Below are 27,976 nucleotides of genomic sequence, written 5' to 3' on the forward strand. Positions count from 1 at the left end.
TTTCTAATGTTTATTTACTTTTGAGAGAGAGAGACGGAGGGAGGGAGGGAGGACCAGAGAGAGAGAGGGAAACAAAGAATCTGAAGCAGGCTCTAGGCTCTGAGGTGTTAGCACAGAGCCCAACATGGGACTCAAACTCACAAACCGTGAGATCGTGACCTGAGTCGAAGTTGGACACTTAACCGACTGAGCCACCCAGGCACCCCGTAAATACCATGCAGTTTTAAAAGATGGTTTGATATATACCAGTCTAGTTGAAGCATTGAAGTGGAGGGGTGCTGGTTGGAGGGGCACAGATTTTTATGTCATTGACAGTGTTACGGTGGTTCCAAGGTACTTTCGTGTCAATCCCTGATAAAAGTAGTCCATGTATTCTCTAAGGTAGAAATCATTTAAAACATATTGCAGACATATGCAGACTTTTTGGCTTTGGATCATTTTACACCTTTAAAAATTGAGGATCCCAAAGCAGTTTTGTTTGTATGTGTGTATTTACCATGTAAAACTGAGACATTTAAAAAATACCATTCACTTAAAAATAACAGTAATAAACTCATTACGTAGTAACATAAGTCACACTGTTTTAAGGAAAAGTAACCATTTTATAAACCAAAGAAAAACTAGTGAGAGTGACACTGTGTTATATTTGTGCAAATCTCTTCATTGTTTTGATGAGTAGAAGACTGTAGATTCTCGTATCTACTTATGTAATCATTCTGTTGTGATCTAATGTTTTGATTGCAGTATGTGAGTGAGGAAGATATTGTATTATACATATGCATAGTTGGAAAAAAGAAGGATTTTTAAATAGCCTTTTTAGATAATTATGGATATTCTTCTTTGATACGACACCATTACTTAGCAAGTGCTAGTTTCTTTAGATTTGTTACAGTGTGGACTTGGAAAGGATACCAGTGAACTTTTTGTATTCTGTTCCAATAAATTTCATTGACTTATCCTATGCTGTGAATGGATCTTTCACCCAGTATGATTTCCTGACCACATCTGTCGGTCATTTGGAAAATACTGGCTTACTGAGTTATACAGATCTATTGAGAAGTGATATCTTTCCCCAGAATTCTAGATTAATGTTTACAAAATAATTTGAGAACATTTATAAGATGAACATTATAGAATGTGTAAAATAGACTGAGTACTGGTGTGGTGCTGGGTAAGTGTCTCACCTATTTGGATCTCATTTTCTTTATCTGAAAATAAGGTAATGATTTCCTGATGAGTGGATTGTGACTCTTGTCAATCGTGTTCCTCAAATACTTAAGTATTACGTAACAATTGATGATTTCAGTTCCCTGTACAATCAGTTTCCCTATTTTCTCTGTTGGAGTTTTAAGTTAAGGGTTCTTAAGTACAAGCAAAGAAACTCAAAGAAGTCCCTTTCTTTGCTAAAGAAATTTGACATTCATCTGGAAACTCTCTCTTAGCCCAGGTATGGATTACAGATTTGTTTTATAACATTTATTGAGTTACTTTGCATCAGATATCATGCCAAAATCTAAGATACAAATAATAGAACTAACCACAGGCTTTTTCTGGAAGGATCTCATAAGAATCCTCTGTGCCTACAAATGAGTGGGTCACATGAAAAGGAATGTGGTATTTGGGAGAGATGTGGTTTTTATCAGTTAGGTTACCCAGTCTTGTTGGAGCTCCTTTGGTGAGGCTAAGGGAAGAGTGGATTGTTAGGTTTCTTATTTCTGAATCCACAGATAAGCTTTGGAGGGGGATTGTGACCCCCCCCTTTTTTTCTACAAGAGCTTATGTATATCTTCAGATTTGCAAAGGGTTTGTAACCCCTAAAGTTAAGAAAATCCCCCTAACTGTGAGACTTTAACTCCTAGACAGATAACCTGAGATGATTTAATTGAGTCTACAGGTTATAAAAATGTCTGAAAGAATCAAGTATCTTTTCTCAGAAACTACTTTAAAACCTTTAGACACTTGTCTGCAAACAAAACAAAAATTACCTTTCCCAGTCTCTTTGCAGTAATTTTCCATGAAACATAGTGTTAAGATTTAGGATAGAAAAGGTTGAAATGCATGGCTGTTATGCATTTGGTACTAAATATGTTTATTTATGTCCCTCTCTGTACTCTTACCCCTTAGAAGCTATAGATTTATTTGCATGAAAAAGATTTGCAGAGTAATGTCTAAGTAAAATCTCTTCATATCAAATGGCCTAAGCGACTTTAGGTACAGATTTTGTATGTGTGTATCATAATCTTTCAAAAACATCATTGTAACAAATATTATATGATTGCCCATTGCTTGTTAAAACAACCTTTATTTACTTCTGTTCAAACTGTTTATGTTTATTTTTTGGAATTAAAATTCTGCTGAATGCATTGATATGTATATATATGTGTATATATTTTAACATTTTTAAAGTAATTGTGTAAGTGACTGCATTGGAACCGGATGTCCAGTGTGTTACACCCCAGCCTGGATACAAGATGTGAAGATAAATAGACAGTTGGACAGCATGATCCAGCTTTGTAGTAAGCTCCGGAATTTGCTGCATGACAATAAGCTATCAGGTGAGAAAGATCACTCTCTCTCTTCATGAAATATCTGATGATGAATTCATATTGATCACAGAAAGTATGTAAAGATCCGTCAGGAATTCTGATGGCATATTTCAGATTTGAAGATTGACAGCGTTTGCAATTATTTTGAGAAGTGACAGATAACTTAGAGATCACTTAGAGAAAGCAGGGTCCAAAGAGGTTAAATGATCTCACCTAACATCACATGTGTAGTTAGTACTGGAAATGAGAAATAGAGCCCATTTCTTCTGATTGTCAGTCCAGACACTTTGCACCACCTACATTGCCTGCTTTTTACAGTTATAATAATTTCTGAATAATATACATGGAAAAGTGATTTTGTCCTTAAATTCACTTAAATACACTTTTACAAGATAGAATACAACCTTCTGTGCATCGCTTTTCTAGACTGAATTAATTAGATGAGCACATTTTGAAAGAGCAAAAATCTAATATTCATTTTCTTTTCTATTTAAATGGGGCTTAATGTTTTTCAAATTGTTCTTAGACTCTGCGTATTAACTATATATCTTCCCATTGTGCTTTCTGCTGAGAACTAATTAGCTGTGGAAAGAAAGTAAAAGGTTTTGAATCTTCATAATTAGATACTGGAATTGTCTTTTTATTGATCAGATCATGTCATTTTAGCTTATGTTTATAGGATAACCTTTTCTTGATTGGCAGGATGCTGTGAATGATTGATAATGCTCACATAAAATGGTTGAATTTCCATTTCTAAATCTTCTGATCTTAGATTTCTGACAAGCTGTGTTATTGTCAGCTACTAAAGGTGAAGTTGATTAGACAAATTAAAGAAACAAGGCAAATACTTTGTCTTATTGACTAGGTCCATATTTTTAAGAAGAATTTAAATCATAGTCTACCTATGAAAAGTTTTCTTCATCTCATCATTGTATTAGACTCTATTCTTTTAGGATATAATATGCTACGTGATAAAGTTTTACATGTTTTCAGATGTAATTATATACTCATATACATTTCAAAAAGTATTTACCTTTTTGAAAAAATAATACTGCATTATAAATCTCTTTAAGAGCATAATGAAGAAACTTCATTATTATCATCTGTATTTTTTTCCTTCTTACTCAGAGGTAGGGCTGATAGTGTTTAATTTTGTAATTAAAATGATTAGTGTATGATATACCCCCCCCATACAGATAACCATTGATTAAAGAGAGTTCATGCATCTTTGGAGGGAGTTGAGGGGGAGGATTAAAAATTTTTTTTTTTTTTTTAAGATTTGCTAATTTTTAAGTAATCTCTGCACCCACTGTGGGGCTCAAACTTACAACCCTGAGATCAAGAGTTGCATTCTCTACAGACTGAGTCTTCCAGGTGCCCTTAAACTCTTGATTTAAGTGTACAATATGAAAAATGTTCATGTCTGCCTGAAAGTGGCTTTTGTCAGAATCTTCAAGATGTGTGGTCTCTTAGGAACATTGGCCATGCATTGACACCTGAGGTGCTATTCTGAGAATTCTGTCTGTCGTGATGGTTTGATGTGATTCTTCTCCAGTTTCTGTGCAGTAATATATTAGCTTGCTCAGACTGCTGTAACAAAACACCACAAACTGTGTGGCTTAAATAATACAAATTTATGATCTCACAGTTCTGGAGGCTAGGAGTTCTAGATTGAGGTGTTGGTATAGTTAGTGCCATCATAGTCTGTGAGGGAAGGATGTCTGTCAGGGAAGGATGTCTGTCAGGGAGGTCTGTGAGAGGAGGGCCTCTCTGCCTGGTTTGTAGATAGCAGTCTTCGTGTTACATGGTGTTCTCCCTGCATGCGTGTTTATGTTAAATTTCCCCATATTTATAAAGACACCAGTCTTTTTGCACTATAGAGTCCCACTCTACTAGTTTTTACTAATTATATCTGTAATGACCCTGTTTCCTGAGGTCACATCCTGAGGTACTGGGAGTAGGACTTGGATAGATGAATTTTATGAGGAACACAGTTTAACCCATAACAATGTAATGTGTAATGTGACTTTTTTAATGCTAATAAAAAGGGAGCAGAGTAACTCTTGATGGGTAGTGAATTATAGCATAGTGGGGTACGGGTATAGTGCCTTGGGGTGCAAAGAAGAATAAGGTAGGGGACTTCTCCAGAAATTCTATTGGCGTTAATGATGGTTGAGTCTTTAGTATGGTTTTCATATTTTGTGGACCATGTATGAAATGTCTCCATATTTCATCACTGCTAAGGATATTTATAAAAAAATTATCAGGTTTAGAATAAGTTTTTGCATGGGGCCAGAGGCCTTTTAGAATGTTGTCTTTGTCATGTAAAAATAGATTGGGAGTTTGAGGAGAGGATTATGGTGATTGATTTTTCGAAAGCCGTTTTGTGTTCATTTTCCTTATTATAGTGAGTACTAACTACTTTTGTCTGACCATACTTCAGCAGTGCTGGCTTTATCATTACTTATTTTAGCATGAATTGAAATTTCACAGTTTGGATAACATACAATCAAAATTTTAGGAGCAGGAAGGTCATCCTAAATCACTTATTCTGTAGGTGAGGAAATTGAGGACTTAGGTTATGCAGGAAGGTCACAGTGTAAGTTTGTTTACTTACTTACACTGCACATTTATTTAGCACAATGCTTTGGTTAGGTGTATAGGTGTTCATTATACTTGTTGAATTGGAGACAAATTGGCAGTGGTAAGGGTTAATTCATACCCCAGAGACTAAACTTAATTAAAGCTATTTTATTTAAAAAACTTTTTTTAATGTTTATTTATTTTTGAGAGAGAGAGCGTGTGCATGAGTGCACATGAGCGGGGGAGGGGCAGAGAGAGAGAGAGAGAGAGAGAGAGAGAGAGAGAGAGAGAAGGAAGAGAACAGGATCTGATGTGGGCTCTGGGCTGACAGCAGAGAGCCCTGTGTAGGGCTTGAACTCATGAACCATGAGATCATGACCCGAGCCGAATTTGGACGCTTAACTGACTCAGCCACCCAGGCATCCCCAAAACAATTTTAAAACAAATTCTCAGGTTTTGATTTCAACAATTCATTTTATAATGGTAGCATCTTCCTTTTCTCCTTTTACAGAAGATGGTAAATCTAGGGTGTAAACATATTGAAATATAAATCTCTGTCCAGAGCTATAATTTACATGGTGCCAAGCTTATTCTGCTGATTAGTGGCATCGCATTAACTTTTCCTCCTGAGGTTCTGCCAAAACAAACTAGCCTCGAAGGGCATTGGAGTTTTTTTGAGGGTATTTCTCTGTTTCTTTATAGTGTATTCGATATTTTATGTAGTACCTTATGTTAGTTTACGTAGCAAGTACCTCTAAAATTAAAGTGGTATAACGTGTACTAGGTTACTAGGTAGAGGGAACTAACAGTTGGGGACAAATTATGTTTTATCCTCTTTTTTTTTTAATGTTTATTTATTTGGGGAGAGAGAACACAGGTGTGTGGGGGGGGGAGGGGCAGAGAGAGGGAGAGGGAGAGGGAGAGAGAGAGAATCCCAAGTAGGCCCACGCTGTCCGTGCAGAGCCCAACACAGGGCTTGATGCCCCAAACCATGAGATCATGACCCGAGCCAAAACCAAGAATTGGATGCTTAACCTGCCGAGCCATCCAGGCATCCTGGTTTATCCTCTTTATAATGAGGAAATTGGAAACAGATCTCATAAAATAAGGGTGTTAGATTAAGTGATCCCAAGGTGTAGCTTGAAAATCATCTAGTTCTGTTAAATGGGTGTTGACGGTGATGAATTAAGTGGGATGGTCAGATATCTACATCTCTTTTTTTTAAGCCCTGTAGTTCACAATTTATCTTTCAAAAGAACCTTGTTAGTTGCATTTACTATGAAATATATAATTACTGTAATTAAGGTGGGTAATTAGGAAGAACTTGTCAAATCATGGACATGGTATATGATATACTAGAGATAAAGAAGCCTGATTTATAGTAATGCTTTTTAAAATGAGCTTCTAAATACTTGAACAGGTTTTCCTCAGTTCAGTGTACTTTCAAGAGAAAAGATTGTCACAAATTTTTCTGAAAACCATTTATGGATAATTTTACCTTATTCTTTATAACATAATCTGTTTTCTACTAATGGAGTTAAATTTAAAAGTTTGTATTTTATATTGCTTCCCATCATATTAAATCAGACCTTGCAGGTTCTGGTCAGGCTCTGTGAAGCATTTGTTGGTATTGGTGGTGACGTCTAAAAAAAAAAACAAAAAAACCCCACATTTTGATTATGCTTTCATGGGATCACAATTTCCTTTTCTGTTTTCTGGCTTCCAAAGAGATGTTTGTCTTTCTATAGTGAATTACATAGTGTTTCATATATGTTATGACTTTCTTATAATAGATGAAGATGAACATTTGAATAGTTGTGTTGCTGTTGTTTTTTTAAAATAGAACTGAATACTTCTTAACTTACAAAATAATCATTCTTGCGGTTGAAGGCGTTAATGTTGCACATATGGTAGCAAAGTACTTTCCTTTGATTTTTAATAAGGGACTAGTTTGTCAAAGAGATTTCTCAACTTCTGTTGTGAAACCTATAATAGAGAATAATTTGAAAGGCACACAATGTACATCATTATAATCCTTTGATGTAGATTAATGATAGCTAAATCACATTTTCTAATTGCCTCCTTTTTCTATAGTTTATTATTAAATTTTAAGAAAAAACTTGGCAAAGCTTCTTCTTAGCAACATGTGCATCTCTGTTCCTCGATATCTTGTGGGTGTCCTCAGAAATATTTATACTCAGGGATAGAATTTTTAAAAATGTCATCATGAAGAAATTTACTATGTGGAGGAAGGACCAATATTTTTCTTCATGAAATGAATATGACAGTTTATAATGCTTAGAAGCATTCACTCATAAAAATTGTTGTAGCTGTTAATATTGTGATTTATGTTCCAGCAAGGTGGGGGTTTTGCTTTTTACAGGTTAAACTTAGAAATGCTGTGTAAAATGCAGAATTTACAATCATGTTTGCTGCTGTGGTCCTTGCTTAGTTAGGACAAGATGCGTAATTTCAAAAACAAGTCATTTCTGATACAATTGCAAGTCTAGAAAAAAGGTCAAAATGAAATCTTCCTGAGAGTATTTATTGCTACTGGATGATTAGTGAGATTATTGTGTATGTATAAATTACATGAATATATGCTCTTTTCATTCACTTCTTTGTAATTTAAGGGATACATAGACCTGAGTATGACATCGTGTTTTGTTTGTTTTGTAAAGATTTTGTTTTTAAGTAATCTCTATACCCAACATGGGACTCTAACTGACAATCTCAAGATCAATAGTCGCACACTCCACTGGCCAAGATAGCCAGGCACCCTGAAATTCTACATTTTGTAAATTTTATAAGCATTAAGGACTTTAGCACTTGACTTGTTTTTAAAAAAAAAAAATTTTTTTAATGTATTTATTTTGACACCCAGAGAGACAGTGTGCCTGTGGGGGAGGGGCAGAGAGAGGGAGGGAGACAGAAACCCAAGCAAACTCCGTACTGTCAGCACAGAGCCCACGCAGGGCTTGAGCTCATGAACCTTGAGATCATGACCTGAGCTGAAACCAAGAGTTGGACACTTAACCGACTGAGCCACCCAAGGGTCCTAGCATTTGACTTGTTTTTAATTGAAAATGTCATCATCTATCTTTAAAAGAAATTTTGGAAAATCAAATACAAGTTTTTACAGACTACCAGAGGATTAACCGTTAAGTCTTTGTAATCTAGATTCTTAAAAAGTAACACTGGTAACATTTCGTGTTGACCTTTCCTCTAGATGTGAAATTATATCAGAAATGACTTGTTTTTGAAATCTACCAATCACTGCAGAGGAAAGACCTTGTTAGAAATTAGACATTAAGTCTTCTGTGTGAATGGATACCTCACTCTGATTGTTTTTATTTCCAAGATACCTCATCTTGATTGTTTTTATTTCCAAGATCCTAATCTAGTAACACTTTGTGGACCAAGTGATGTTCAGCTAGGATGTAAGAAGGATGCCAGAGAGTCTGATGTTACTCAGCTACACACTCCTGGCTTCAGCTGGGTTTGTTGTCTTACTCTCTGGCCAGTATAATGCTACCATTTGCTACCATCCCCAGGAGGAAGGGATGGCTTCTTTGGAATAGAATGGAGTTTGACTGAATTCCTTCGCTAGAGATCATGTCTGTGAACTTTCTACAGAGCTAAATACGAATTATTTGTTTTTTAAAATCTATTTTTCATTTTTCTTACCTGTTTAAAGTGCTGTCTTTACGGATCTCTTTATAAACATAGGAGCTTTATGCCCACGAAATAGGAGGTGAAAGAGGAATAGAAAAATCAGTTTTGAACTAAAGAGATTGGAGATTTTAGTTTACTCATCCTCTGGTGTATTAATAATTTTAAATGATAAAATAAAAAAAAAAATGTTCTGTGTGAATAAAAAATACCTAAAAGGAATTTAAAAATAACTTCTTTCATAATTTCCTTTTCTCTTGTTAATATTTTAAGGCATGAGAATGTTGAGAATGTTGAGAAGAAATCTATTCCCAGAAACAAATAAGAAAAATGAAACTAAAATTACGTTGTATCTCTTAAGTATTCAAACTTTTCAGGAATAAGCACACTTGGCAATTTTATATAACACCTTAGTAGCATCAGACACATTTATTTCCTACATAGCAGATGTTACCAGTTCTTAGGAAAAAAGATACCACTGGTTTTCTTTTTAAAGTAGCATAGTGTTAGAACTAAGTTTGTTAAAATTTTGCTTGAGAGTCTGTAATGGAAGAAAAGTCTTATAAATAAAGAGTTCTCTTCATCTTGAATGAGGAGTGACTTCTCAGGAAAAAAACATTAATATGATAGCTTGCTCTTTCTTTTCTTGCTTTTCTTTCTTTTCTTTCTTAGGACAAATAAAATATACTCCAAGTACCTTTGTTGGTCAAAGGAGATTACTAATTCTGTCAATTTGGAGAATGAGTTCAGGCAGTAGGAAATTATTTGTTAGGCATTGTTAACCTTGTCAGGTGGTGGTGGTAGTTTTTCCAGTTTCCCTGCCTTTCCTGGGTTCTTTCCTATACCTGAAACAGCATCTTGGTAATCCATTTCCTGTGGAGAGGAATGCTGGATTGGGTGACCTCCCTGCCTCTCCTCTCTTTTTAACTTTAATTCTTCAAGTGAGAGAATTGAGTGACTCTCAAGTTTTCTTCTAGCCTTTAAAATGTAACCTCTCTTATATAAATGCTTCTCAAGATTTAAGAGCAGATATTAAATAATTTATTTGCCAGTATTTTTTGAGCACCACTGATTGTGCTCACCACTGTGCTGGGCTGACCTGGGTTGGTTTTACCACCCCTGTGTGGGGTGGGAGGAAAGAATTTTGAGGGAATATATATATATTTTAAACATTTATTTATTTATTTATTTTTTTTTAAATTTTTTTTTCAACGTTTTTTTTTTAATTTATTTTTGGGACAGAGAGAGACAGAGCATGAACGGGGGAGGGGCAGAGAGAGAGGGAGACACAGAATCGGAAACAGGCTGCAGGCTCCGAGCCATCAGCCCAGAGCCTGACGCGGGGCTCGAACTCACGGACCGCGAGATCGTGACCTGGCTGAAGTCGGACGCTTAACCGACTGCGCCACCCAGGCGCCCCTGAGAGAAAAGGGGAACACAAATTGGGGAGGGGCAGAGAGAGAGGGAGAGAGAATCCCAAGCAGGCTTCTCGCTGTCAGCTTAGAGCCCAATGTGGGGCTTGATGTTGCAAACCTGTGAGGTCATGACCTGAGCTGAAACCAAGAGTTGGAGGCTTAACCAACTGAGCCACCCAGGTGCCCTGGGAATATTTTTTAAAGAAAAACAAATGGGCTGAAAGGCAAAAACTAAATAAGACAACTTGAAGGAGGATCACTGACAGAATCCGAAAGTAGATCACTATACAACTCATTCACTGACTATTTCTTACTCCTCTGTTAATGGGCAAGATTGGTAGGTCTAAAAAAATACAATACATATAGAGATGATAATATATAGAGAGGAAAGAAAAGCTCACTTTTCCTGTGTGCCTCTACTTCACTACTCCTCTACTTCACCAGATGTGTGGGTTTTCCACACATTAAGTTGTTCTGTGACACTGGCTGGGTGTCCTACAGTTTCACTCTGTTCTGACACTGCCTGTCTGGAGATAGCATTAAGAGCCAACACAGGTTAAGAGCTCAGTCCCACAAGTCTGCCCCCCACCGCCCTTCAGATGCTACCTGGCTTTATCTTGGAGGTTCCCAGGACCTCCTTGAGTTTGATTAATTTGCTAGAGTGACTCAGAGAACTCAGGAAAATGTTTTACTTACTAGATTACTGTTCCCTATTCAGTGGTTGTAACTCAGGAACAGCCAAAGAGAGGAGATTCATAGGGCAAGGAGTGTGGGAAGGGGTGTGAAGCTTTATTGCCCTCTCTGGGTGTGCTGCTCTCCCAAGACCTCCACATGTTCATCAACTTGGAAGCTTCCTAAACCCTTCCTTTTGGGCATAATTGATTAAATCATTGGCTTCTAGTGATTAGTTCAACTTGCAGCTCCTCTCTCCTCTTGAAGGTTGGGGGTGGGACTGAAAGCTTTAACTTTCTCATCTTGATTGGTTCCCCTGGCAAGCAGCCTTTATCCTTAGAGGGACTCCAAGAAGTCACCTCATTAATGTAAGCTTAGGTGTGGTTGAAAGAAGCAGTTACGAAGAAGAGAAGACACCCATTTCCTCTTTATCACTCATACTATTTTAGAAACTGGAAACATAACTAAATATTTATAACAAAAGATGCCCCTATAGGTTCTCTTGGGAAATTACAAAGGTTTTTGGACCTTTGTACCAGGAACTGTAGATGAAGACCTAATATATTTTATTACTATAAATTACAATATCGCATGTAGTGATACTTGGTGAAAAGTTTTAATGTTTTGTGAAAATAGGTATGAGCTCAAATGCTAGCCCTTTCAGCAACTAGTTGTATGACCTTAAACAAGTTTTGTTTTCTGTTTAATTTATATAAGAAATATAAGAGAGCATTCTTTTTACAACAGATTAAGCCATATAAAAGTGTAAAGTGTGAAAGTCCTCCTCCACCATTTTCCCTCAACTGAAAAGTAGAAATTGCTTTCTTTTACAGAGGTGCTGTTTTCATTGTTTAGTTTTCTAGTTCCATGAATTTATGAAGATATTTGGACATAAATGCAATAGAATTTTTAGAACATAAATGAGATTGTGCTACACTTAACAAGTGTCTTGAAGTGGCCACATAAGATCTTGTAGTGTAAATGATCCATAGTTAATTCATTGCCGATTGATGAACACTGATTCTCCCCCCTGATTTATGCTATTAGGAATATTGCTGCAGTTAACATTCTTACACATTTATGTTTGCAGGTACATGCATGGATATTTTCTATATTTGGTAAGATAGATGACTAGAGGCCAAATTGCTTTGTGAAAGGGTGTATACATTTAAAATTTGCAAGTATTTTACCATATTGCCTTTGAAATTCCTGGATTTGATTTGCTGATGTTTTATTTGGCAGTTTTGCAACTTTGATTGTAATTGGCAAAAGGTCCATTGTGGATTCCTGCATACACAGAGTGGGTTGCGATACAGGACATGAACTCCAAGCTTAGGGAATTGACTTTTTGTGGTAAGCCCAAATGGGCTTGCTTTTTTTTTTTCCTGCTGGGAGACACTGCCCAGTCCCTCAGATATGCATGCTGCAAACACAGTCCTGAGAAGTGTCTGGGTACAGAGCAGCCAGGGCCTTGCCTTCTTGGCACACCCTGCAGACGCATGCAGGACACTCAGAACCACTGGCAGCTCGTGTTCCCCCCCTTCCCCCCATCAGCGTTTCTTCTCTAGTTGCCTTCAGTGGTGTCAGCCAGAAGCACGTGGCTCATCCTTGTCACCGCCGCCTTCTTGTATTCACTTCATCACCAAATTCTATAAATTTTATCTCCTAAATACTTTTCAAAGACTTCTTTTTTTTCCCCTCCTACCACCTCTCCAGTCTTGTTACCTTCTACTTACACTCCTATTCTGGCCTCTTAACGATTGCCTTCTTCCAATCTCTTTTCTCTCGCTCCACTTAAGACTGATTTTGTAAAACACAGATGCACTCATGCCATCTGACTTACATAAAACATTTTATTGGTTTGAAGAGCAGCGAGGAGGTCCAGTGGCTGGAATGGCAAGTAAGGAGAGAACAGGAGATCAGGAAGGTAGTGGAAGATCAGGTTGTTTCTGGCCTGTTAGGTGGCTACTAAGATTTTGGCTTTTTTTCAGAGCCAGAGTGGAAGTCTGGAGGGTTTTAGTGACATAATTTGACGAGTTATAAAGGGATCGCTGACTGCTCTGTTGAGAATAGACTTATGGGGGAGGAAGCAAGTACAGAATCAGGGAGATGATTTAGGAGGTTATTATTACTAATCTAGTGCACGATGATGGTGTCCTATACCATGCTGGCAGGAATGGAGGCAGTAAGAAGTAGTCAGATTTTGGATGTATTTTGCAGTTGGAGCTATAGAACTTGCATTTTGCATATAAGGCATGAAAGAGATAGGAGAGGCAAGTTTGATTCTAAGGTTTTTGCCCTAGGCTACTGGATTGATGATATGCCATTTACTGAAATGGGGACAGCTATAAGAGGAGCAGGTTTGGGAAGATGTGGATCAGGAACTCAGTTTTGGTCATGTTCAGTGTGAGATACTTATTAGGAGTAGACGTGCATGTTAAGAGTTGTTGAGTAGGCAGTTGAATATTAGTCTGAAGTTGAGGGGAGAGGTCTGGGTGGCACATACACATTTGAAGTTGTCCCTGTATATAAGCAGATATATATATATATATCTGTGAACATATATATATATATATATGAACAGATATATATATATATGTATATAAACAGATATATATGTATATCTGTTCACATACATATATATATATATATATATATATATATAAACAGATATATCTGTTCACATATATATATCTCTCACATATATATGTATATATATGTGTGTGTATGTGTATATATAAGATTACCAAGGAGGTGATTGCAGGTGAAGAAGTCTCAAGCCCTCCCACTTCAGAGATTGATGGAATGAGGAATACCAGAAGTAATACTTGTGGCTGAGCTCTTTACATGCTTTATATGCTGAGCTCTTTATATGCTAAGCTCTACCACGTTGCTTTTTATCCATTGAATATGCTAAACTCATTTCTACCTTAAGACCTTGGCACTTGTTCTACCTTCTACTTGGGAACCACTTTCCTAGATATTTATGTGACTGCTTCCCTTTTGTAGTTTGTCATGAGGTCTCAACTCAAAAGTGAGTTTTACAGAGAGGCCTTCCTTGATGACCTTAGCTAACGCAGCAAAGTGTACGAGAGTACTCACCCACAAATTGTGGCACCTTATCTACTTGGGGACAGTGATTCTTTTCTTTTTTAAAGTCTACTGATTCTTTGTGTTTTAATTTCTGATTATTTATTTTTACTTTTTAAAATTATTTTTATTTATTTTTAAGTTTATTTATTTTGAGAGAGAGAAAGAGAGTGCAAGCTGGGAGGGGCAGAGAGAGGAGAGAGAGAATCCCAAGCAGGGCTTGCAGGGCTCAATTCATGCAGGGCTCAAACTCATTTACCGTGAAGTCATGACCTGAGCTGAAATAAAGGGTTTGGGTGTTTAACCGACTGAGCCACCCAGATGCCCCTAATTTCTGATTATTAGTAAAAAGTTGAAGAAATTCTTATAGTACATATATTGTAACTGTATAGCTTAATGAATTTTCATAAACTGAACTCACCAATAAACAATACAAGTATCCTAGAAGAATAAACACTATTCTAGAAGCCTCTTGTTGCCCCTTTTTAGTCACTAACTCCTTTCCCCATAGTTATCGGATAGTCAGTATTTTTACTTAACACATCATATTAGTTTCAGCTGGTTTTATGTATTGTTTTGTATCTGGCTTCTTTTGCTCAAGCGTATATTTCAGTATGTACTTAAAGTTCATTCATTCACATTAGTTTCTTGTTTACATAGTTCAAGATTATATGAGATGACACCTAAAGAGTTGTGACTATCTTCAATCCCCTAGATTCATTTTGTTTGAAATAAATTGAAGTCATGTTGTGTGAGTCCTCCAATTTTGTTTTTCTTCATTATTGATTTGGCTATTCTAGGTCTTGTGCCTTTCCATATTATAGCTCCTTTGCTTTCTTATGTAAATTTTAGAATCAGCTTGTCTATTTTTACAAAAAAAAAAAAAACTAAGATTTTTATTGGATTATATTACAGTCTGTAGTTCTATTGGGGAGAATCAATGTCTCAATATTGAGTCTTATTATTCATGAGCATGGAATGTCTTTCCATTTGTATAGATTTCTTTCATAAATATTTTATAATTTTCGGAACTTATATGTATTTTGTGAGATGTATGTTAAGTATTTTATGGGTTTTTTTGGTACTTTTATAAATGGTACTAATGTTTTTTAATTTATTCTGCATTTTTTTGTTATATATCATATAGAAACATAGTTGATGTTGAATTTGGTATATTGACCTTGTATTCTGAGGCTTTGTTAAGTTAAAGTTACCTGTTAGTTTCATTAATTTTTTAAAAAAATTTTTCCTTGAGATATTCTATGTAGTGATTCAGGTTAATTATAAATAGATGGTTTTATATTGGTGTGCCTTTTATATTGGTGTTCCTTGGGGTGCTATCTAGTGATTTCAGTATATGTTGACTAGGAGTGGTGAGAACAGACATCTTTGCCTTGTTCTTGATAATAGGAACAAAATGGTAGTTGCGGTATTTTACCATTTAGCATGATATTAGCTGTGTGTATTTTTGCCCTTCATCAGGTTGAAGAAGTTCCTTTTTATCCCTTGTTAGTTGGTCTTTTTATAAAGTCATAAATGAATGTTAGATTTTGTCATTTTTTTTCTGTATCTGTTCACAAAATCACATGGTTTTCCTTTAGTTTGTTGATGTAGTGAATTATTGTTGTAATGAATTGTTGGTTATTGATTGGTTTTCAGAAGTCTCAATGAACAAGTGTTAATTTTTTTTACTACTGCTTATTAAATCCCATATCTGCCTGCCTGCCTGTCTATCTGTCTATCTGGCATATCTTTTCTCCATGGCTCTTATCGCCACCAGCATGCTGTATGTTCTACTAATTTACTTGTATGTTCTGCCCATCCTCAGTAGAATAGAAGTTCCATATTTTGTTCTCTGCTGTATCTCCAGTCCCTAGAATGTTGTCTGGAATTAAAGTAGGATTCTGTAAATATTTGTTGAATGAGTGAATATCTCCTCTCAAGGAGTTCATAGCCTAGGACAAGGGAAAGGTACACAAATGAAGTGTGATACACCTTAGGAGAACTATGAACAAAATCCTTTGGGAGCTCAAGATGGGGGAGATTAAGTTCGTGTAACAGATTTCTTTTCCTTTTTTCTATCAGATTTGAAAGAAGACACATCTAGGCAAAATGTATTCAGTGATGCAGAAAATAAGAAGAATTCAATAAAAATGTGGTTTAGTCCTCGAAGTAAGAAGGTCAGATATGTTGTGACTAAAGTTTCAGTGCAAACCCAGCCTCAAGTGATAGATGATGGGAACGCTCAGCAGGCCTCAATGTACAAATTTGTCTCTACAAGTCCTCCAACAAGTGTTCCTGAGAGGGCTAAAAAGGCTTCCACGAGGTCTGGAAAAAAACAAAAAAAGAAAACTTTAGCTGAAATCAACCAAGAATGGAATTTCGAGGCAGAAAAAGAAGATGGTGAACCTGACTCCAAAGAGGAATTTAAGGAAAAGCTGGTGTCTTTCTGTAGCCAGCCATCTGTTATTGCTAGTCCTCAGACAAATGGTGACATAGACTTACTAGCAAGTGACTCTGTAACCGAATCGCAGTGTTCTAGAAGCTTAACTGAAGTCTCTTTACCATTGGCTGAGCAAATAGAGTCTCCAGAAACAGAGAGCAGGAATGAAGACGCGACTCCCGAGAACAGTGCCTGTGCGAATCATCTTACATCTAAGCAGTCCTTGCCGTCGGGTCATAATGGGCGACCTGGACGTCGCAGCAGACGGTCCAGTCCCATTTCTAAGAGATGCAGAAGCAGCATTCCTGGCACGAGTGGGCAGCAAATGCTGCTTTCAGAAAACAAACCACTGCCTGCCTGCTTTTCACCACCTCCAAGCAAACGTAAAGTTGGTGACACATTAAGGAGGAAAAACAGTAATATATCAGACGAATCCATGAGCCTTTCACCAGGTACACCACCTTCTACACTGAATAGTCCAAGTTACAGACGGATGATGTTCAGCCCTTCAGCAATGAAGCTGTCTCCCGGTAGCCTTACAGCTGTGAAAAGAAATCATAGAGGAGAGACTTTGCTTCATATTGCTTCAATTAAGGTAGGATGCTTGCTGTGAAATACAATTTTAGAATGAGACCGACTATAAGAAACAATTTCTGTGGGGCCTGTGAACAGTGACATGAGATTACTAGGATAATTAACCTACTCATGTGATACCTCCTTTGAACCAGAGAAGCAGAATTCGTAGGGACTGTGTCCCTACCTCAGAGCAGTGGCCCCTGGGCCTGAGGAACATAATCTTATAAGAGAAAACCAGTATTTCAATATTTCAGCTTTTCTTTTGCCAAGGGCTTTCATTTCTCTATTCCATAATGATTTTGTTCAGTTTTCACTAGTTTCTCATGCTTTAGGAATATAGACAGGGGCCAAGTTACTGCTGGCAACACATTGTTACCCAGCCAAAGAGCTAGGGACAGTGTGGGAGATGACAGACTTCTGTATGTTTGACACTTGTGGTGGGCACTGCCAGAATTTGCAAGGTTGAAAGATGTGGTCTGTACATTTTTCCAATGACCTGGAAATTTGATTATCAAAAATGGCTCCCGTGGTTGACCCTGAAGGAACGTGTCTATATCCCACAGCCAGACATTTCTTTTAATAGTGTGTTCATTAAAGTTACCTCTCTTTATTTACTGCCTCAACCCTAGGGCTATGGCAGTGTTAGTTTTTTTTGAAACTTGCCCATTTGTCAAGCATGAGGTATACGTGCAAGGGTTAACCTTTGGAACTGACTCAAGAACTGCACATAGAGGGGAGCAGTTAGCACCACAGCTTTACAGACTTTGTGATTTCATGCAAGTGTTATACGAATCAAATACAGGTGAGCTTAGTACTAAATTAGGATAGCTTTTATGATCTTTTAATAAGTTCATCAGGAGATCCTTGGGTGTTTTGCACAGATAGAGATCTTTGGAAGATCTGGAAGGAACCCATTGGAGGCCCCCGCATATAAGGCTGATGAGCATCAGGAAACATCTGGGAAGAATATGGAATAGACATTGAGTCCAGACATTCCTGTATTTTTGTATGGAGAAAGGGAAAAGCAAAAAAACGAGCTTCCCCAACTGTTAGGGCTTTAATTTTATTTTTTTCCTTCCTTTATCTTCCAATAAATGATGAATATAGAGTACTCTATATCTGATACCAGTGAGGAGGGAAACTGCAACATGACTACATGCCAGTTTCTGCACACATATCTTTTGAACAACTTGAATTTTCAGTTGGTCCCTGTTATATTTTAGTTTATTTATTTATTTTTTTTTGCAAAGCATTGATTTAAAAAACCAGACTATATTTTTGTCCTATTTGTTATGTAAATAATAGATATGCGAATAAGCTATTATAATCTTAACTTTATATTGCTATAAATGCTTCATAGACAATAAGTAGCTAGCATAATAATGATGTTTTCATTTCTGACTAATAAATAAGAATGTAGACTGCTTTAGTTTCTACGTTTTCCTTTCTGGGAATTATTTTCAGACTACCAGGCAGGATTCTATTTACATGGGTAGAGAATTTTTCTTTTAACCATATCTTTACTAATGAAGATCTCTAAAACCTAGGCCATGGTTTGACAAACTGTTTCTTAAAGGGGCAAATATTTTTAGCTTCCCAGGCCATGTAGTCTCTACAACTATTCATGTCTGCCCATAGTTCAAAAGCAGCCATAGACAATATATAAACCAATAAAAGTTGACATACAAAATCATGCATCTGGTCTACAGGCCATAGTTTGCCTACCCTTGGCCTCAGCAGTGGAAAAAAGACAAAGAATCTTAAGACAGGAAAAATAAGATGCGTCTTGTGAATTTTCTCCAGTGAAGATTTCTTCATACAAGTTTTGTCGTATAACTAGTTTACCTAGGAAGAGTCTTCTTGCCAGCATTAAAGTTACCCATTTGATTCTTTTGCACTTATCAAATACTGTTATTATCATTAGTTGGCAGATTCTGATACAGTACATTTAAGACAAGGTAATTGATTTCTATTGTTTTTTTTTTAAATCACTGTTTAATAAGAGTGCTCTCTTTTAAAAATATGTTATGAGTTGAACGTAAACCCCCACCCAGGTTGATTTTCGTAGAACAAATACGTGCGAAAAAACAGTTGATTTGTCAGTATATTTGTCTTTTTATAAGTAGTATTCATTTCATTTTCTGCTCTAATTTTCTCATTTGCGGCTGCAAATGTGTACTAGAAAACCAAATATTGTGATTCTGCTATTTTGTTTTTTGTGTCCACCTACTTTAGAAAAAGATTTGAGGTGGCTCTGAAGTTAAAATACTAAAAATGGAACAAGAAACAGGGAAATAAAAGTTACTGCTGCTGAACAGAATGTAGATTTGATGACCTTTCAGGCAGCCAAGCCTAGCCAACTGAAAATAAAATCCACAGTCCTTCCTATGGTCTACACAGCCCTGTATGATCCTCCTCCTTCAGGCTTCTACTCAAATGCCACGTCTTCAGAGAGACTTTCTCGCTTACCTAACCAAGCAGTCCTGCTTGTTTTGTTTTCTTTCAGTTATTTCCTGACATGTTTTATTTTTTTAAGATTTATTTTATTTTTTGAGTGCAAGTAAGGGAGAGGGGTGGGGGGAGAGAGACAGAATCCCAGATAGGCTCCACTCTGTGTGGGGCTCAGTCCCTTGATCTGGGATCATGACTTGAGCCAAAATCAAGAATTGGACACTTACTGAGCCATCTGGGTCCCTCTATTTCCTGACATTATTATTATAGATCTCTTAGTTTCTTGCTTCTCTCTTTAGAATGAGAGCAAGAATTCTGTTTCTTCACTGTTAGATCTTCAGGATCTAGAACATTGCCTGGAACATAGCAGATGAATTTGATGAATAAATGAGCAAATTTTCCACTCAGTCATGATCTGAACCCCATTCTCCTGTCACACTCAACTTTATTTAGCCTTATGAACTATTCAGTACGTTCATTAATGCTACCAATACTTTGCACATGTTCTTTTCTCTGATTTATATTCTTTCCTCTACATGCTTCCCTTTTCCTTCCTGGCTCTTTGTATGTAACCTTAAAAATCCAGTTTACATCCTACCTTCTTAATAAGTCTTTCTCAGGATTCCTAGAGTTAGTTTCTCCTCTATGGTGACATTATTTTGTTTGCATTTATATTCATTTAGCTTTCTGTGGTTATCCAGAATATATTCTTCATTTAAAATTTAATTTCAAAATGAGTAATAACTGCAGGTTTCAAAAATACGAATAAAAGTATTTATAGTAGAAAACCTCACTCCTGTTTCTGCCCCTAGCTGCACTATTACTGACAAGCCCTTTTTGCTTAACCACCTTACTTGTGTGTCCCTTGTGAATTTCTTTATGTAAATATAAGCAAATCTATTCCATATTGGTACACAGCTTTCTGTATGTTTTTATAGTAGCGTTGCCTTCTATACATTTTTATTATTTGACTAGTCCTTACTAATGGATGTCTGTTTGTTTCCATTCTTTTGCTTTTATAAACAGTGCTGTGGCAAGGAATCTTTGTTTCATATGTGACCAGGTGTATTTTTAGGATAAATTCCTAGAAGTCGACTTCTGGGTTAATGTAGAGCATCCCTTACCTTATTTACCCTGATAACCTCCATTCCTGGCAATAGAAGGGTCTTGGTAAATATCCAGACTGCCTAAATTCAGGCTGCTGAATGTTAGACCACTACTATGTCACCGGCAGATACTGTTTGTACTGTCAGTTCTCAAATCCTTTTTTCCCTCAGGATCCTGGATTTACAGGTGAGCCATTCTACTTTTTGGACATTTAGCCCCGTATGAATACAAACCCTACAGACCCTACAGGATTCTTCTTGAATTCCTTATTTATACTTTCATTTTATTACACTGCAGAATTTCAAGCAGAATATTCATTAATATGATGTCTGGGATATTGTGCGTATTCTCATGTAACCAGAACAAATTTGAGATTCAGTTGACTCTTTTTATTGCCCGTGTTTCTATTTGAATGTGGATGTCACCTATGGTTAAAATGCTACTGAGAACATTTTGTTATAAATGAGAGATTTTATGAGAAAGTGTTACTGTGCCTAGGTAGAAACTAAGATAAACACTCATTTATTCTTCTGATTTAATTTTTGAAAACTTAGTATTTGATATTTCTCTAGACATAAAGAAAATTTTGATTTGTTATTTTATCATGTAGGATTTGTGGTTGCTGGAATTAGCCTCAGATTTCTAGCACAGATTCTTCAAATGGTAATGATTGCTCATAATTCATGCCACAGCATTGAATGTATCATGATATAGAAGGCTTGACGTTGGCATGTCATGATATATTTTTGATGCAGACAGAACGAATCATATTTTTCAGGCAACTTATAAGGCATGATACACTTAACATAGCAAAGATGATGAGGATCTCCTGGGTGGAAAAAACATCCCTTGTGAAGAGTCTCCTTCAGGGTCTGACTTTGTCATTCATCGTATTTTAAGGCAGTCACATTGTGTGAACCCCGTTTACTGCTCGTCCTTCCTACCAGCTTCCTGAGAAAGTTGCAGAGGACTCCCAAGCAAACTGGCATCTATGATATTTTCAAGATTGTAATTTCTAGAACATCTCTTGGAGGCAGTATCCATTTTTCCCTCTGTCAACCACCACCTTTATAATACTGAACCTCCTTAATACCAGTAGTTTAACATTACACAGACTAGGTTGTCAGAAGCTTCTGTGAAGTTATTTTATTCAGTAAACTCTTGAAAAGCTAGGGAAATGTTTAATATATTTTAGAGCTTCATTCTGGATGACAAAAAAAAAAAAAATTTAAACAATATCTACTTGCCAAAGGAAAAGTTCTAGGTAACTGATTAGTTCATATATGTGGAAAAGCTTAACCATTTGGGATAAGTCATCGTCATTGTAATGCCCTGTACCTTTTTTATCAAGATATTTATTCTTAATTGTATTTTAGAAGAGCTAACCTTTATAATAAGGAAAAAAAAAATGTGTGTGTTGGAAAGTTAATTTATATTGCTGTAATATGAACGAATGTGTGAAGAATCTGTTTTTGAATGAAAGGTTAGCAATTAGAAAATTCATTGTGGCACACACGTTCCGTTTGTTTTCAGCCTTTAAGGTATTACTTGAAAATACCAAATCCATTTAAAATTTCTTGTAAGCCTTGGTAAATACTTTACTTGGATGATTTTTTTTTTTTTCTTTTCTTGCTGTGGTTTAAGAAACTCTCAGTTACTCTTTTAAGTTGTGGAGAGTCTGAAAGTGAGTGCTTATTACTCAGAAAATATTCTTTTAGTGAAGAAAGTAATTTAAAGAAATTAGAAGCAAAAGTTCATTTATTTCCCAGAAACTCCATATCGGTTCAAGCTTACTCCGTTACTGTGAACTCTATCTAATTTTCATAATTTTATTTATGTGCATGACATTAAATTTACATAAAGTAGAACAATGAAAGTGTGACAAACTTTTAAGTACTAGGGAAGAGAAAGCATATTGAGTATGAAAAACAAGCAGTTTGCAAATGGGCTATATGTTCCGGGGAAGTCTAGGGGTGCTTTGTAATAGAAGACCCTTTGATAGTTTGACAAGGTTACAAGAAAGAAAAATACCACTGTGTGGCATCTTTCCAAGAGAATCTGCTTTTAGTTTCTAAATGTCTCTGTTTCTATGTGAGTGTTCTCATGTGACTTTTCATTCCACAGTTGTATTTATATTTATGGGCTTTGTTAGGTTAATATGTTTTTGTGATTCCTATGCAGAATTAGAATGGGGAGATCTTTCAGAAGGCTTTTTGTGTAGTTTTGTGTGTGGATACTTTCATGTTGAAGGTTGGAAGTGTGTGTGGTTCTGGCAGTTCATCTGCCCCAATAATCATGGGATTGTTTAAAAAAATTCAAGTACCTTGACAGATATTCCTAGTTTCATTGGGAATGGACTTAAATATAGAGCAAAGGTTGCTAAGTAAATGGTAATTTGTACTACTAATATAGAATTTGCACCCCTAAGAAACTGGGAAAATATGTTTTTATTGGAACTGGGATAATTGATTTGAAACATATATAATGTTTATTTTTTAGATCCATTAAATATTTAGGGTCATTTTGGTAATTTAGGAACTTAAAAAAGTATGTTGCAAATGAATTTTTTCTTAGTTTATTTTGAGAGAGAGAGAGAGAGAGCATGTGTGGTGGGAGGAGCAGAGAGAGAGAAGGTGAGAAAAAATCCCAGGCAGGCTCTGTGCTGTCGGTGCAGAACTCAACATGGGACTCTATCCCACAACCCTGGGATCATGACCTGAGCCCGGCTGGATCAAGTCATAATGTTTAACTGAGCCACCAAGGTGCCCAAGCAAATGGATTATTTATTTTTATTTTTATTTTTTAGAAAATGAAGTAAGCTACCATCTTAAGATTTGTTGTGCTTGAGAGGCAGCAGCCCAAAACAATCAAATAAAAGCAAATGTTACTGTTTTTAGGAGACTTAGTGACTTCTACATATAATCAAACCAATAGGGGAAAAACTCATTTTAGAATATTGAGGATGGGGGTGAGAGAGGAGAGATTTCCTTCTCCCTAAAGAAGCTCTTCACAAAACCAGTTGAACACCTATGTGTCATAGGTAACTTTTGCTATATGTAATTTTTTTAAAAAAATTTTTAAAAGTTTATTTCGAGAGAGGGCACAAAAAGGAGAGGGGCAGAGAGAGGGGGGTAGAGAGAGAATCCTGAGCAGGCTCCTCCCTGTCAGCGCAGAGCCTGATGCGGGGCTTGTGAGATCATGACCTGAGCGGAAACCAAGACTTGGACACTTAACCGACTGAGCCACCCAGGTGCCCCATTTGCCATATGTAACTTATTTATTCAGCCTTTTTCAGAGTAAACTCTGTCAGTAATATTTGGAGAAAATAGCCTTGCTTTTACCTAGAAAAATATCTTTTAGCAAATAAGGCGAATATAAACTAAATTAATGTATTAAGGATAAATGGAGTAACTGTCAATAAAAAAACAATTTGGAAGTTTCAACTGAGTGGCCTTCTTGACCTTGATTTTGTTTTAAACAGTACTTGGAAATCATTTTAATGCATGCTCAAAAAGGATGTTTTTCACAAATGAAGTGATGAGTTTAAATACTTCATTATCATCCGTTGATTTTTGGTTAGTGCCCTTTATTTGGTATTTTGAAATGACTTTTGATAAGGGTTGCTAATCTCAGAGATTTTGAACTTGATATTCAAGGATGGACCATATGACTTCATGACTTCTTGGTACCTTAGAACAGTTCATCTATACATGACTTATTATTTATTACTCATGAGCAGTATGCATTAGAGAAGAGATTTAAATTTGATTCTGTCTTTAAGAAGACAAAATTTTAAAAATAAAACAACTCAAATCTCAATATCTTTTTTTATTGATGATTTTTAATTTCTTTTTATTTTTTCATTCTATTAGGGCGACCTACCTTCTGTGGAATACCTCTTACAAAATGGAAGTGACCCAAATGTTAAAGACCATGCTGGATGGACACCATTGGTAGTTTTCTATTTGTTTTTTTATTCTCGTTTTATGTCTTATAGTTATTATACTGTATGCAGTTGTCTATACACTCTCTTTTTAATCTGAAGAACATACATTTCACTAAACAAGAGAAAATGATTACTTTTCATCTAGCTTTTCAATTGTGACAGGGAAGAAATTGGCTGCCTTTTCACTGACTACCTTTAGATTTAGGAATCCAGTTACACCACATTGCTGAATGTAGCTAATAACATGGAGGTAACTATTGGAGCCGACATCAGGCCTCATTTTGCCACATTCCAAATTATTGGAACCAGATTTCTTGGAACAAAGAGGTCAGAGGGACTGGGTATAGGATTATATCATAAGGCAGTGATTCTTACTGAAGATCTATTGTAGCCTCATTTATACCCTACCCAATCGCAAATATATAGAGGCAGTAGAAATCTTTGCTTACAGTGAACATTTTTAAAAATCTGCTTATTATTACTAAAACTGCAATGTGGAGTATAGTCTGGAAAACGAATAGCACAAATACATGGGAACAAGTGCTGTGTGAGCTAATTGCATGCAATTTGAAGACAGCTATAGCAGTGTCAACAGAGGAGGTAGAAGCCCTTACCCTGTAAGCTGGAAATTTATCATAAAATTGAGAGAGTCTTCTTAAGCCAGGTGTAAAAAAGGTTTAAAGTTGTAGAGAATGACTTCTCCTTGCCAAATTTTTAAGCTGGGAGGGTTTAGTCTGGATCAGAGTCACTTGGTTGTTTTTGACTCTGCAGGCTAGTTAACCTTTTCAAAGAAAGGTCAATTTTTTTTTTTTTTTTTTTTAAAGCCAGTAAGGCAAGTTGTAAAAAAGATTGGTGAGTGATTTATTCGAGCACCTGATGTCTAATTTCTGTCATTTTCTCCTGGAAATAGACCTACAGATATTTGGTGGGGTATTGCCCATTATGAATGGAATAGATGTTCTTAAAAAGCACAGTATGTCAGTGGTTTATTAGAATATAGTATAGTGGCATTTTTAACAGTTCATTAGACATAAGGAAAGATTTGCACACGAGGCATCTTTGAATGCCTTGAATGAATGCCCTGTTAACGTCAGTAAGCTCTTTTTACTCTATGTTATTTGTGTTATCATCGACACCAGCCATACAGTAATCTGTAGCTTCAGCAAATAGTCTTGTCTTGTAAATACTCTCTCCAGGATACTCACTTTGTGGGGTGGTTATGTATACATGCGGGTGCACCACTTAGGGTATGGCTAGGTACCTGATTTAGTAGATTCTATTCAGCCTTGGAGAATTTCACCTTTTATGCATGATCTAGTTGTTAAATACTTTCTATGTTTCTTGTTTTTAATTTTTTACTGTGGAACAGTTGAGGAGCTAGAGTTGGTTTATAGCTACATTTTCTTCTTAAAAAATGAGCAGTTGACTGAAGGCTCAAATAAATACCATCTTTTTCCATGAATTGCATACATCTTGATCATCATGTATGTCATCACTAAGATTAGTAATAGGGCTTTTACTCCGGGCCGACACTTACGGTCTGTATGAATATTTAGGTTAGACCAATTTACTGACTGAAGTTCACATTTACTTTTCTAAAGTGCAATTTTATTATGATATGATGCATTATTCTTCCTCATCACTTTTTTCACTTATTTAATTAGCACGAAGCCTGCAACCATGGGCACCTGAAGGTGGTGGAATTGTTGCTACAGCACAAGGCGTTGGTGAACTCCACTGGGTATCAGAATGATTCACCACTTCATGATGCTGCCAAGAATGGGCACATGGATATAGTCAAGCTCTTACTTTCTTATGGAGCCTCCAGGAACGCCGTGTAAGTTGTTCAACTTAAAACCTGGTTTTTAGTTGACTTGTGTTCTTGAGTGAAGGCTGTGAGGAACAAAGGACTTGAATACCGAAGTTGGTGGCTGTCTTTCTTGTCTTTCACAACTGAGGTTAGACGTGACCATTACATTCTGTATTTAAAATCAGCACTCATGCTCTTTTCCTTTGTGATACTTACATATTTGAGGGAGATTTGCTCCTTTAATTCAGAAATAATTGCCAAGTTAATTTTGGACAAATTCACTTACTTAGAGTCTGTAGATTGAGTCATACTTATTAATAAGAAAAGAATTAGAAGCACAGAAATAACTGTTTTGTATGCTTCCCAGTATTTCAGAATTTGTTTTAAATATTCTATTTTTTTATGATTTTCCTGCATATTTAGTTAAAATATGGAAGAATTCTGATGTTGGGCAAGTGCTATTGAGTTATTTCTTAGATTTTTCACATCATTCAAATGAAGCTGTGGGTAAATTGTTTTGCAATGTCAGGGCACAGAGATGCATTAGTGAATGCTGGCGGCTGCATTTTAAAATCGCTATTGTCAACAGTGTCACAAGCAATTGCCATATGTGGATTTTATATCTTTAATCTATAACTTGGTTCATGTCTCCCTATATATTATTTTACTCTTTTCAGTTAATGAGGTAGTTGAAATGGAAATAGAATTGCCTCTTCATGTCCCGGTTGCTTCAATAGGTTTAGAAAGAGCACCCGAAAATCAGGCTTACTGTGGTTACAGAGGCAAATAAGAATTACAAAATGCAAAACTTCTAGGTTGTAATTTTTTTATAGCATAATTGAAAAACAAATTAATAAATAATGCAGGAATGTACCATATTTTGGTGCTGTTAGTTTTGGTAAGTGTGTCTAATATCCTTTATGTCTATCACATGTGATGAGATAGTTGGGGCAAACTCAAGGGATACGTATTTTTATGTATTTTTATTTTTCTGGTTTGTGAGTGTGTGTGCTCATGCGTGTGCATGCACGCACACACACACACACACACATTACAGATATATATACACATGGACCTAACAGATATGACCCTCCTGGGGGGATAGCCAGCCATTTGATAAAGCAAATGGTTACTTGGGTCAGGTGAAACTGAATAGTTTCCATCCGTGGGTTCTTAAATCAGCCATGACTACTTTAATGAATGGAGCACTGGTCAGGGCGTTAGGGAATTCAGCTTTTATTTGTGACTCCATTATTGACTTTATAGCCTCAGGCAGGTTAATTTCTGTGCCTTGGTGTCCTCACCTATAAAACATGGGTGATGCCTGCTGCTTTTCTGTTTTTTTTCAGAGTATAGTGAGGATTAATGAGCCAAAACACAGGGCCTGTCTTGTGGTTTGTACACCATGATTCTTCACTATACTGTGAAGCTTATTAATATACAAGGTGTGGGCACGAGACAGTGAGCCTAGTCTGCCTTCACAGGTGCCCCTCAGATAAATATGTTGTTTTTAAATAGGCTTACCTAGCGAAGTGGCAGATTTAGGTATATCTGTAGCCCAGCACCATCCAGTAGATCTTTCTGTATTGATGGAAATGCTGTATATGTGTGCTGAGCACTCAGTAGCCACTAGCCATCTGCTGCTGTTGAAGACTTAAAATGGGG

General features: G+C 36.4%; 1 protein-coding gene across 4 annotated transcripts in view; it reads left to right on the forward strand.

The window, feature by feature from the left end:
- BARD1 (BRCA1 associated RING domain 1) overlaps window positions 1–27,976 on the forward strand; it is an 82,895-nt gene that overhangs the window by 14,168 nt on the left and 40,751 nt on the right. For 2 of the 4 annotated variants that reach the window (XM_049614971.1, XM_049614970.1), the window contains exons 3-5: window positions 16,064–17,016; window positions 24,428–24,508; window positions 26,166–26,338. In XM_049614971.1, the coding sequence (XP_049470928.1) occupies window positions 16,132–17,016; window positions 24,428–24,508; window positions 26,166–26,338 (1,139 nt within the window). In that variant the 5' untranslated portion in view covers window positions 16,064–16,131. Of the gene's footprint in view, window positions 1–2,406; window positions 2,556–16,063; window positions 17,017–24,427; window positions 24,509–26,165; window positions 26,339–27,976 lie in introns of all 4 variants that reach the window. The other 2 variants (XM_049614968.1, XM_049614969.1) reach the window with 2 other exon arrangements.

Source organism: Panthera uncia (genome assembly GCF_023721935.1).
Source record: "Panthera uncia isolate 11264 chromosome C1 unlocalized genomic scaffold, Puncia_PCG_1.0 HiC_scaffold_3, whole genome shotgun sequence".
NCBI classification, from domain to species: domain Eukaryota; kingdom Metazoa; phylum Chordata; class Mammalia; order Carnivora; family Felidae; genus Panthera; species Panthera uncia.